Here is a 12876-nt window from a genome sequence, read left to right as displayed (position 1 = left end):
GCCTAGTTATTGCATTAGATAAGCCTGAAGCTTTTCTCCCGCCTAAAGAGACCTTCCCAAAACAGACAAAAGTAAATAAACGTAAAGTTGTTGAAAAAGAAGTCCCTCAATGACATTTTCATTTTCCTTCTCTTCTAACTTTAAATGCGGAAAGTCTCAACGTTGATAAAATGGGTGAACTTGAGGGTTATGTTCAAGTAACCGGAGCTGACATTATTACAGTTACAGAAGTACATAAACAAAGTTATGAACATCTTACAATACAAGGTTATAAGCAATTTATTAAACTAAGACATTAGAATCATCTGTTTGTAAGAAAGGTGGCGGCGTAGCGTGTTTCGTATATGAGCAGTTGGCGCCGCGGCTACTACAGACTTATATTGATGATGATGATGATGAAATGATTTGGACTATGATTCGACCAAAAAAGCTCCGATATCTGTAACTGGTATTGTTATTGGAGTGTTTTATTGCTCACCCAGTATGGCATCTTTAAAAAAAAGGCCTTTGCTGAAAAGTTAGATTTGTGTGTTGATTTTAATACTTCTAAGTAGCCGAATGTTGGAATTTGCGTTACTGCTGATAAGAACGATCTAAGAATTGAAAGCTTTCTCAGAAGTCAAGGACTGAAGCAGATAGTAAAGTTTCCGACTACTAAAGGTAATACTAAACTCGACGTAATTTAAACAAATTTGTCAGAATATTATAATGAACCTCAAGACCTAACTCCCCTTGGTGGTAGCTACAACTACATGATAAAGTGGAGCCCACTACCTTCGTATAAAGTAAAATGTGTAGTTGAGAAAGTTTCCTACCGACCTCTTTCGGACATGAGGCAGCAATTTTAGACTCCTCCAATGAAAAAGCTAAATTTCTGCAAGATAAATTAAGAAACAAATATGAAGAATGCTCTCCTAAGAAAACTTCCAAGCGGGGCAACACAGATCGTCCTTAACCCAAGAAATTAAAGATTAGATTAGATATAAAATTCAGCTAAAAAAAGAAGGGAAGATAGGAAATGCTAATATGCTCCGTAACAAAATACGTAAAATGACAAGAAAAACTGCAGTTGAGTATTACCACAAAAAATTGATAACCTTTTTGACTCATAGCCTAGCATGTGGTATAAGAAAATAAAAGGAATTTGTGGAAAATCTCCTAGTGGTGTGGATTTTTGTTCAGATTCTAATGATGAAAAAGTTACTAACCAGTTAAATGGTCAAATGGCCAGAATAATCCAATCTTTGCCGCCTCTTGATGTAAATAACGACCCAAGAGCATCAGAAAATACCACATGATGACATACCTTTCCCTACTATTTCTGAGGATCAAGTTTTTAGTAAAATAAAGAAACTTAAACGAACTAGTAAAACTCCCATTGATATTCCGGTTGAACTTATAAAAGCATATCTTGACAAATTGACTAAGCCACTAACGCAAATTTTCAATTGCATTTCAACTTCTTCAGTTTACCTACAGATATGGATAACGGGGTATGTTACTCCAATCCCTAAAAAGGATACTGAACTTAATTTCGACGGTACGAAAGCTTAGTAGCAAATTGGCTAAAAGCTGAAGTTGAACCCCTCCTTGATCCTCATCAGAACGGTAATATAAAGAATACATCAATATCCCATTATGTAGTCAGTCTTTAACATTTTATTTTTAAGCATGTTGATGAGCCTGGTAAATGGCTAAACTTAATGACAATTGATTTTAAAAAGGGTTCCGTCTGACTGATCATAACATTTTAATTTCTAAGCTTTTAATTGATTTTAGAGTGAAGCCTGCTGTTGTATTAATATTAATAAATAGGTTCCAAATTTTAAAATATAAGAAGTCTTTCTCTGAACCTGAGCCAGTTTTTTGTGATGTACCTCAAGGTACCATCCTGGGTCCTATTCATTTTCTAGTTATGATTAATAATATTGCTAATGATTGTGAAGTCCGTTGGAAATATGTTGATGACCTTACCCTTGGATAAATTTGTGAAGCAAATGAATGTAGCAAAGCTCAAATTTTAATTGATAATATGATAACTAAAGCTTCCGTTTCAAATATGACAGTAAATGACAGTAAATCTTCTATTTTAACTTTTCATTTTTAAATTCTTCCGAACCTCTACCTCTTCCTACCAACTACCTCTGATTCTCTTAAAGTCAGTAAGAATAAACTCTTGGGAGTTATTATAACCAGTGATTTAAAATGGGAAGCAAACACAACTAGTCTAGTAAAAAGGGGTAATGCTGGGCTGCAGATGCTCAAGCTTATGTCGAAACATAGCGCCCCTCCAGATCACCTCCTCCGAATATTTACATCTTTTATTCGCCCAATTCTGGAATATGCAGCTCCTGTATGGCATTTTGGACTGACGGCTGAGCAAAGCGCCAGGCTCAAAAGAGTTCAGAAAAGAGCTCTAATAATAGTTTTGAAGCAGGCAGAAATGTTTTATGAAGAGCTGCTGAATATACACTCTGGAAAAAAGAAGAGAGAAACTCCGAATGGATTTTGGAAGGAAATCTTTTATCCACCCAATCCATAAAACCCTTCCCCCCCCCTAAACCCACAACAAAACGACTCCCGCGCAGGGCTGCAGTGCCTGTTGACAAACTTCAGCCGGTACGCTGTGCCCACCAGCGGTTAGCGAATAGTTTTATACCTAGTTTTGTAAAAATGTATAACGAAAATCAGGTGGATTGATAAGTGTTTTGTTTTCTTTGTTTTATTTTTTATTTTGCGTCGCTTTTTAATGTAACTATGCCAAAGAAATTTGGCAGTGCCATGAAAATTTTGGTGAAAATAAAATCTTATCTATCTATCATCTCTATCTAAACCCACTGCGCTACCACAGGGCTTTAAATTATTTAAAAAAATATCTTCTTCTGATTTGGTAATGGAGCACAAAATGAAGTTAGGCATTAAAAAAAAACGTTGCATTTGCACACAGGCCCACTTAATATATACCAACATAGATTTGTTATATATATAAGTTAACATAGGTAGTGTAATAACGCTGTCTAAGTATTGAGCGGAATAAGCATTATGTCTTATTTATTTATTTTTTCTTTTTTTTTACCGAGACTCATCCTAATGAAGGAGGTGTCGTAGGAACTTCCAAAGGGGCTTATTCAATGAAAATTGAAAGTTCTAGTGCCCTTTTAAGGAGCAAAAGTATATCGGAGAGAAGCTAGCCTTCTCCCACCAAACTGGGTATGACAGCCCCCGACACACCTTGGGGCAAGGGCTGTAAGTTATACAATTTGCCCATTATTTACATATAGCTGTTATATATATATATATTTCTATATCAGGGAAAATGGTACGTTCGACAATTTGTGGCCAAACTGGCCAAGGGCATTTAGGTCAGGATATTAAGGTGAAAATCTCAAGAAATATTGAGGGATGGAGTTGAACTAAATTAAAACACACTATGTGCATACCGGTTGTAATAAGGACTCGTCAATAGTATCTTAGGAACGGCTTAGCGCATTAAGTTGAAGCTTCCAGGGTATGATAAGGGGGATTTTCAACTGACCAAAAGACAATATGAGCCTTCTACTACTGCTTTGCTACTAATACAACTACTATTACTCCTGCTGCAGCTATTATACTCCTATTACTGTTAATACCTAATGGGATGAAGGTGAAAATTTCAGGGAATATTGAGGGAGAAGTTGAATTAAATCAAACACACTCTCTGTACGTAGGTTGTCAAAAGTGCGTATCTCAAGAATGGCCTAGGGTATAAAGTTGGGATTTTCCTGGAATAATGAGGGGTATGATGCACGATACTTCTACTACTACTACTACTACTACTACTACTACTACTACTACTACTACTACTACTACTACTACTACCACTAATACTACTACTACACAACTATTTCGATAGTCAATACTATCAAGGCTAAGGGTATTAAGGTGACAATTTCCAGAATGTTGAGGGGAAGTTGAACTAAATTAAAACACACTATGTGCATACAAGTTGTCAAAAAGCGTATTAGCAATATCTTAGGATGGGCTTATAGCATCTAGTTGAAACTTACGGACATGATGAGAGGGATACTCTACTAACCAAAAGGCAATATGTGCACGCTACATCTGCTGCTAGTACTGCGGCTATCAATGTTACTATTAGTGTCAATAGTATTATTACTACTACTACTAATACTCCTACTACTAGTAGTGTGACTACTGCTACCACTAAGGATAAGGGCATCAAGGTGAAAATCTCAGGAAATATTGAGGGGGAAGCTGAACTGAATCAAAGCCCACTCTGTGCATGCAGGTTGTCAAAAGTCAATATTATCATTATCTAGGCTTGGAATATGAAGTCAAAATTTACAGGGCTTGTTGTGGGGATGTTGAACAAGCCAAAAGACAACATGTACATGTTACTAGTGCTACTTCTGCTACTGCTATTACTACCACTACTAACACAATGTGTGTAAGCAGGTTGCCAAAAGGAAGAATCAGGAATGAACCAAGAATTGTTTAGGGTCTTGAGTTTAAACTCTTAGCGTGTGTTGAGAGGGATGCTGAAAAGAAAAACAACTAAAGATTCTATGTGCTACTAAAGCTACTACTATTACAACAATTACTGCTGCTATTGAAGGTAAGTGTATTAAGACAAAGCTTTTCGGGAATGTTTAGAAGGATGATGAACTAAATCAAAATATTCTCTTATCATGTAGACTATCAGAAGAATGTACCAGCAAGATCTTAGGAACGACTTGTGGCTTTAAGTTGAAACTTTCAGGGTATGTTGAGACAGATTTTGAACTAGCCAGTAGACACTGTATGCATACTCTTACTACTACTATTACTACTACAGTGGTTACCACCACTACTACTAAGTATAATAGTATTATATTGAAATTTTCAGGAAATGCTTCAACTAAATAAAAACACTTAATATACACAAAGCTTTTCAAAAGGACATACAAGCAATATTTTTGCCTACCAGCGAGTTTACCACGGAGTCTACCAGCGTTATATCTTCCAGCAAGGTCGTTATCCTTCCTAAATTTCACGAGTAGATTAATTCAACACACTGGTATACGGTGATGTTTACTTTTTATATCAATATCAGAAGTCCAATACACCCTAGCATCTTGTATTGATTCTCCCTGCCTTCGATTAAAAATAATATAATCAATAAGGTAAGCAATTTTACCGCCATGTGACCATCTTATTAAATTATGGGCCATTTTATGACCGAATACTGTGTTGGTTGTAACTAGATTGTTATGCCTACAAAATTGCAGCAGTCTATAGCCGTGGCTATTTTTCTTTCCTATACCAGGTTTACTTAGACTGGGTTACCATCTATTCCTATTTCTACCAACATGGTTATTAAAATCCCCTAATAAATGTACCATACTTCTACCTGGGATCCTCTTTATTTGTTCCTGTAACTGTAAGATTTGTCTGAGTCACTACCATATCAATCAGTCTGTTCTACAACAGTATATACTACTACGATTGATACCTTGTGCTTTTTAATCGTAAAATGAGCAATTAGAATTATATAGTTGATACCTTCCCAACCCAAGCAAGACTTAAAAGCTTCCTTATTCATTTTGAGCGCTGCTCCCTTCCTATGCACCCTATCCTTCCAGCTTGAGAAATTAACTTTTGTACAACCTAATTTCATGTTTCCTACCCCTGGGATATAAGTTTCTGAAACTCCTTGCAATGCATATAAAAATAATAGCAGTGTTTTGAATGATAAGACAATGTAACAAATTATTCTATCTTGTTGTAGACAAACACAAAATTGTTAAGTGCTCTTATTTTACCGGTAACTTTTAATAATAACATAAAATCATGAATATTGCCTTGAATAACCAAATTGACCGTAACATAGCCAGTGAATGTGGCCTTTATTCTTGAAATAACAGACATCATTTATAGATTTTTGCCGAAGAAATTCCAAAGTCACTGTTTTCACTAAATTAGAGTGTACGAATGTCACCCAAGATGGGGAGGCTAGGCTGTAATCATTGTGTTTGTAAATATGTCACAAGTGCCGTAAAGAAAAGAAGCTATGTAGCTCTAGATGTCTCCGCAGTAGAAGTTGCTTTAAAAAGTAGAAACTCTAGGATTTTAAATTTTCTATGTGTGATTTGTAAGTAAATGCCAAATCTATGAATGAAAAATTTGAATAAAATTTTGAAATATTGATGACAGTTTCCTCAAACTGCACAATCAATCAATACTGCTCAAGCAGTAGTCATATTGTATCGGTAATATAATATTTTCTATATAAATCATCATGTTTTATATAGATCTTAGGGCAGTTTTATAATTGCTTGGAAAGTATGAACAATGCCCGATTATCTACACTGATCGTAACAGCTACGCCAGTTTCTATGAGCCTACATCTATTCTAAATAATATAAACGAACAGCCATGGGTATTAAGGCAGATTGCGAGCGTTTTATTTTAATAAATAGAGATAAATTAATTTGTTTTGTTTTTTTCAGATGGACCCATGATTTCTAAAATGTAATAGCAGTTTACTATGTTTAAGAATTGAAGCTTATTCTTGTTGGACTCTCTTGCCGCAATTGTCAAAGAGAGCAGTTTGTCTGATCTGTAAATCCAAGTTTATCTCGATTCAATCCTCTAGCGTCAATGGCTTCGTAAGCGACATCTACAATACTTTGTGAGGGGTTTCTAGCTCTTGTCAAAATCCATAGAATCTCTGAAAAATATAAATAGATACTACTAAACTGATGGAAAAAGCAGGAACAGAGATTTCATTATGACCAATATTCTTTTTAGAACAAAAATTTTTAAGGCTATTACCATACGGTTCTCAAAATTAAAAATCTAGTACGCCAAACTACATACCTTTTATAGAAGATCAAAAAACTGAAAGAAAGACTTCGAGTTTCTTTTTATTTGTATTCATGAACACTTGGCTATACAAATACATTTTTTAATCTTGTCAAAGTATTTAACTAGATACTTAAATTATTGCCAAAATTAGGCAATAATATTTCATTCTTGCCTAAAAAAGCAAATTAGATACTTAAATTTCATCTATATTGCTCAAGAAGACTTGCCGTTTTCTACAACAAAAAGTTGTCATTTTGATATCTAACAAATTCCGAGGGTACTTCAAATAATAGTTTTACATGACTGTAGTAAAACCTAATCGATACCGTGGACCCTTGTATTTTGTTGCCACGAGCAATTTTAAACTATGCCAATGGGCAAGTCTTGCTTTAATTCAAATATGGATTTGTTTCCAGGGTCGGGGGCTTAGTGGCTAATCGAGCCAGTCCCCCTTGGCACCTGGTATCATTTCATGTGCTAAAATCTTATTTTTTGTTCTCTCAAATATAAATTCCTGAGAGATAAATTTTCTCATTTAATCGCGTTACAAATGCCTAATAAATAATGACCCAGAACTTGAGATGTGGTTGTCCTCTTTTGGTTTTCCCATTGTCCTGGTGGGCTGGTGTGCATAGGAATCCTCCTTCCCCGTTCAGGCAAGACCCCAGTACTGCATAATTACTTTAGCACGATTATTTCCTGTTAATAACACGGTTTCCGTTCTTCAAAATCCCAAACCTGGTTGAGATAACCACACAACCAGAGACTTCGGTTGCTCAACCGACACGTTGGATGGCAAAGGATTCTGAGCTAAGCTAATGGGAGTGGCCGTATGGACATTGACTAGAGATGGAAGGTAAGAAGGTTTAATTGAGAATGTGTGTGTGTCTGTGTGTTTTTTGTTACTGTTGTTCCTTTGCCTTGTGAGGATCTTACCAATGTGGTTGTCATTTATCTCAGGGAGAAGATGTTGGCTACCTAGTCCTAATTATCAGATAAATTTTCTTCTCAGAGGTTTAGCATTGTTTCTTCTCCAAATTCATCTACATTCATTGTTTTTCCCCTGGCCGTAGCTATTAAATAAACATCTTCTATCTTTCTTTTAGCTGGGTTTTAAGGATCCACCTCACACGGTGGCTTGTTGTTGTTTCCTTTTTCCGAGCCAATTAAGCAGTTCTTGCTTTGTGCCTAGGACAAACGAATAGTAAATTTCTCAACTTTTAAAAATGCCTATATTTTCTCGCTTAGGTTATAGGTTTGGGAAGTAAAACGATCTTTTGTAGGAGGGTGATGCTACTAGGTTGTTGAGATATCTTCAATGAGACAAAATACCTGAAATTACCGTTTTTAAGATTGAGCCAGTTTGTCGAGTATAGATAAGGTTATTGTTTGGTAAGGCCGGATGGTTTTCTCCTTTACTCTAGAGCTGATAATGGAATCTGACGGAAATGACGTGAAAATAGAGATGGTTGAGGGAGATTCCCAAGAAAAGTTTTTCACCTAGCGATGATTTTGTAGGTTGTAAGGATTTAACCGTACAAGTCATAATTTATTTAGGTTGTTTCAATTAGAGTGTAAAGGAGGCATGTCAGAATTACTTGGGCTCCCTGCTCCAATCTCTAATAGCTAGCAACTAGCAACGCTCTTACTAAAACTTCACTTTGACATCTTAAAAGCTATTTACCAAAAACTCTACTCAATTTATATAACCTTGGAAAATAAATAAAACAAATCAATTTTATTTAGCAGCACAAAAATATTTTTTAATTTATCCAATCGTATTTTAATTTCAGTTTGGAAACCCCGCTCTTTACCTTAAAGTTTGACTCTGTCTCTCAATTCTACTTTATTAAACAGTAAAAAACCTTAGCGTAAAGAGCGGGGCGTAGAGAAGAGAACGGCCCCTTTCATACACGGAATAATGTCTGTTCGTTTTAAGTTTTAATGTTGCTCCTTACTTTCATTTAAAAAAACGTGTTTTTTTTTATTTAATTATTAATTTAAATTGATGAACCGAAAAATAAATCAATTTAATACAAAAATCATAAATAATATTTCAGTACTAGTTCAGTACTGAACTAGCTTTCATGGTGTCAACATCTAAACTAATCGAATTATTTTTCATTTTCACATACCTGATAGTCTGAGGTATGAATTTTAATCCCACTTGCTAGATCTCGCAGTATTTGGCAAAATACCGGTTTTAATTAAAACTTGTGTGACGGTTCATCAAGGTGTCAACTTCTATTGATTTCACCATATTTGATATTCTGTGGAATTAATGCGAACTTTTGTATACTTATATTTGTATTATGTATATGAGGGGGTTTGTCCCCTCGTTAATACCTCACTCTTTACGCTAAAGCTTATATTTTGTCCCAACTCTTTAAGAATGACCCCTGAATCAGAAAGGCCGTAGAATAAATAGTTGAAATTAATAAAACTAGAAAAACCATCAAACAGATTATAAAAGAAAGGTATCGGAAATGAGGGGGGTTTATAAAATAAAAAAAAAAATAAAAGAATTCTCGTCAACACTTATGTCTACGATTATTGAATAAATGCATCTATTATTTATAGGTTGCGAGAATAAGGATTCACAGTCTAATAGCCTGGTGAATTTCAGACTTGACCGGATGTAAAGAGAAATGCCGCCAGAGGACTTGGTTTTAATTTTCTTTCAATATGAATAGCTTGAAAGCCAGGGAGAGAAAATTCATTATTATCATCAATTTCTGAAAGCCACGTTTCCGTTATTCCAATTACGTCGAAAGGGCAGTAGGGGAGAGTCTGGTAAGACGGACTGGGGGGCAAGACGGACCTTTTGTCATTGCTCAACTTGAGCGTCACCTTTTTATCACTTGTAGAGCTAGAAACAACGGCCATCTAGTGGCAAGTTTCGGAGCGAAGTCTGAGAGTTGAAGCCAATCTTGTCTTCGAGAAAAATATTTTTATTCGTTTTCACATTCTCGAAACCGGCTTTTAAGGTAAATGTTTTTCTTTTCCGATGTTTCTAATGTTCTGTTTTATACTGTGATAATTTTTCTTACAAATATGGAGGTCTAGGAGAGTGTGTGAGACATTAATTTTTTTCATTGCAGCGCCATCTTATGTTATAATTTTTAACTATTCCGAAAAAGCAGGTAAAGGGTAAGATGGACCACAGAGACAGCGGGTAAGACGGACCGGTCCGTCTTGCCCCCTATCATCTGGGATCTTTTTCGAAGTTATTATTTTTTACATATTTTGTGAATATTGTGTTGCATTTATTGTTCCCGCATGTCAATTAGAAATATATTAAGCTGTCTCTCTTTTGCAGAATGGGAAAGTATACTAGGAAAACCACCCGCGGTCTCCACGACCAGGACTTACTGAGAGCAGCTGCTATGCGAGTCAAATCTGGTTCGCCGCTTCGCAAAGTTTCGAAAGAGGTTGGTTTGCCACGAAGCACAGTGCGAAGAGCAGTTGCAAAACTCGACGCGGCAGAAGATCCCCAATCAGTGGAGTTGGCAACTACCTTCAACTTTAAAAGTGTGTTCTCAGCAAACGAATAGATACTTCTGAAGGACTATATGATCACGGCACAGCACATGCATCATGGACTTACGAAAAAGGAAGCAGGTCAGCTTGCATATGAATATGCCCAGGCCAAAGGGAAGAATATGCCGAAGAACTGGACTGAAAATAAGTGTGCAGGAAAAGACTGGATGAATAGCTTTATGAGTCGTGTTGGGCTTTCCCTAAGGTCCTCCGAAACGACAAGCCTTGCCAGAGCCACCAGCTTCAACAGGACGAATGTCAGCGAATTCTTCAATAATTTAGAAGAGCTGCTTATAAAGCACAAGTATCCGCCGAATAGAATATATAATCTTGACGAGACTGGAGTAACCACCGTTCAGAAGACACCAAAGGTGGTTGCAGAAAAGGGATCAAAGCAAGTTGGACGCATTACTTCGGCTGAGCGAGGGACGCTGGTAACAGTCGTAGGGTGTATCAACGCAGCTGGCCAGTCGATAGCCCCTTTCTTTGTCTTTCCACGAGTGAACTGGTTTCAAAGTTTTCTCAATGGCACGCCCCCTGGAAGCACAGGAAAATGCCAGCCGTCTGGATGGATGACAGCCGAAATCTTCCCGGTTATGATACGCCATCTGATCTCCCAAACCAGTTGCTCGCCCACAAATCGACTTCTGCTGATTATGGATAACCGTGATTCGCACGTCTCATTGAGCCTGGTTAATCTTTGCAGAGAAAACGGCATTGACGTCTTAACGCTTCCGCCACATTGCAGTCACAAGCTGCAGCCTCTTGATGTTGCTGTTTATGGGCCATTCAAGCGATACTACAATGAAGCAGCTAAGTCGTGGATGATTTCGAACCCAAACAGGAGGATTACCATTTATGAAATCGGAATATTCGTTGGAATCGCTTTTCCAATAGCTTTCGTCATGGAAAACGTACTAAGCGGGTTCCAAAAAACAGGAATATACCCTTTCAATAGGAACGTTTTCCAAGATCACGACTTTCTCAGCGCCTTTGTGACAGACCGACCAGCACCAGAGACGTCTCCCATGACAGGCCAGTCTGCAGTTCCATCAATCAGCCCTGGTGACGAGAGCTTGAATAACGACGAGCTGCCAACTACCAGTAGCTCAGTGATTTCTGCGACTATGCCAGTGACTCCAGAGTCGGTTCGTCCTCACCCTAAGGCGAGTTTCTATGCAAGAGACGGAAAAACGTCTAGGAAAAGAACTGTCCAAAAGTCCAAATTCCAAAATTCTGACGAACACACCTGAAAAAAACAGACTGGAAGAAGAATTTGAGTTGAAAAGAAAAAAATCAGAAAAGAAAGCTCAAAGAAAACGGCCTGAAAAGAGAAACCTCTCCAAACAGCCTGGGAACGGGGAAGACAGCTTCGATGAACATATCGCGCTGAATGATGAAAGTGATGACAGCTTGCATTTGGATGGGTCAGAGGAGGAGGAGTTTCTTGATGGAACCGAACCAAAAAGTGGGGATTTCTTGGTTGTGAAAGTGCCGACCAAGAAGAGCTTCCTGAATTATGTTGGAGTTGTGTGTGATTGTGAATCTGATGGTTTCCAAGTTCAGTTTTGGAAGCGATTAGCTCCATCGAGCAAATTCACGGCAACTGAAGAGATGAGCTTCGTGCGAAAAGAAGAGGTCATCATGAAGCTGCCAAAACCGACCCCTTCGGGCGGAACGACGAGACAGTCGGCTCAGTTCGTTTTTCACGTAGATTTGGCCTCGTACAGTGTTTAAATATAGTTATTTGCTAACTTTTTACTTTTTTACTTACTACTAGTATTTTAAGTATTCGAAATAAAATTGTTTAGAGACAATCAATCTTTTTGAGCAATTGGGTCCGTCTTGCCCAAAGGGCTGGTCCGTCTTATCCTATGGGGTGGGCAAGATGGACCTTTTGACCAACTTCAGTTTTTTTTATCTGGGCCCAGAAATACGGCTGATTTATGTGTGAAGAAGGTTTCTTTACGTAACACAATGTTTTGGGGACAAGTTAGACACCTTTCGTCAGTCGTTGCTTGTTTCCAACCTCTTCCGCAGACGAAAAACCAAAATGGGGTCCGTCTTACCCGACTCTCCCCTAACCATTAATTAAAGTTAAGTCTTCAAAATTAGCCTACTTATCCCGTATACTTCTGATGTTAAAGCAAATTACATTAAGTTTTGTCTCTTCTATTAGCTTAGGTTTCACATTTTTCACAAAATCAAAAGTGTCGAGATATTCACAGTTAATTTGGTTTAAAGGGCTGTTGGGGCTAGCTAAGGGGCTGGTGGGCAAATTATTTTGGTCATCGTAATAGTTAAAAACAACATTATTGCACAGTGATAAATTCGTGAGAAACGTACAATCTTGTATAGTACACATTTAAATATCCATTGTGGTCTGAGTTTCATCATCTCCTTGATTAGAATATTGGAAATCTTCTTCAGCTGACGAAATATCATTGGACTGGGATGCAAAGTTTGCCACTTTTTTCTTAGATGTCTTGC

General features: G+C 37.2%; 1 protein-coding gene across 1 annotated transcript in view; it reads right to left on the bottom strand.

Moving 5' to 3' along the window:
- Positions 1 to 6421: 6421 nt before the first annotated feature.
- LOC136037185 (apolipoprotein D-like) overlaps positions 6422 to 12876 on the bottom strand; it is a 50420-nt gene continuing 43965 nt past the window's right edge. Inside the window, exon 5 of the mRNA XM_065719742.1 lies at positions 6422 to 6709. Coding sequence (XP_065575814.1) covers positions 6576 to 6709 — 134 coding nt within the window. The 3' untranslated portion in view covers positions 6422 to 6575. The remainder of the gene's footprint in view (positions 6710 to 12876) is intronic.

The sequence above is a fragment of the Artemia franciscana genome, chromosome 16, assembly GCF_032884065.1.
Source record: "Artemia franciscana chromosome 16, ASM3288406v1, whole genome shotgun sequence".
Lineage (NCBI taxonomy): Eukaryota > Metazoa > Arthropoda > Branchiopoda > Anostraca > Artemiidae > Artemia > Artemia franciscana.
Note: the sequence above shows the minus strand (reverse complement) of the source record. Positions and strands in the feature narration are given on the sequence as shown.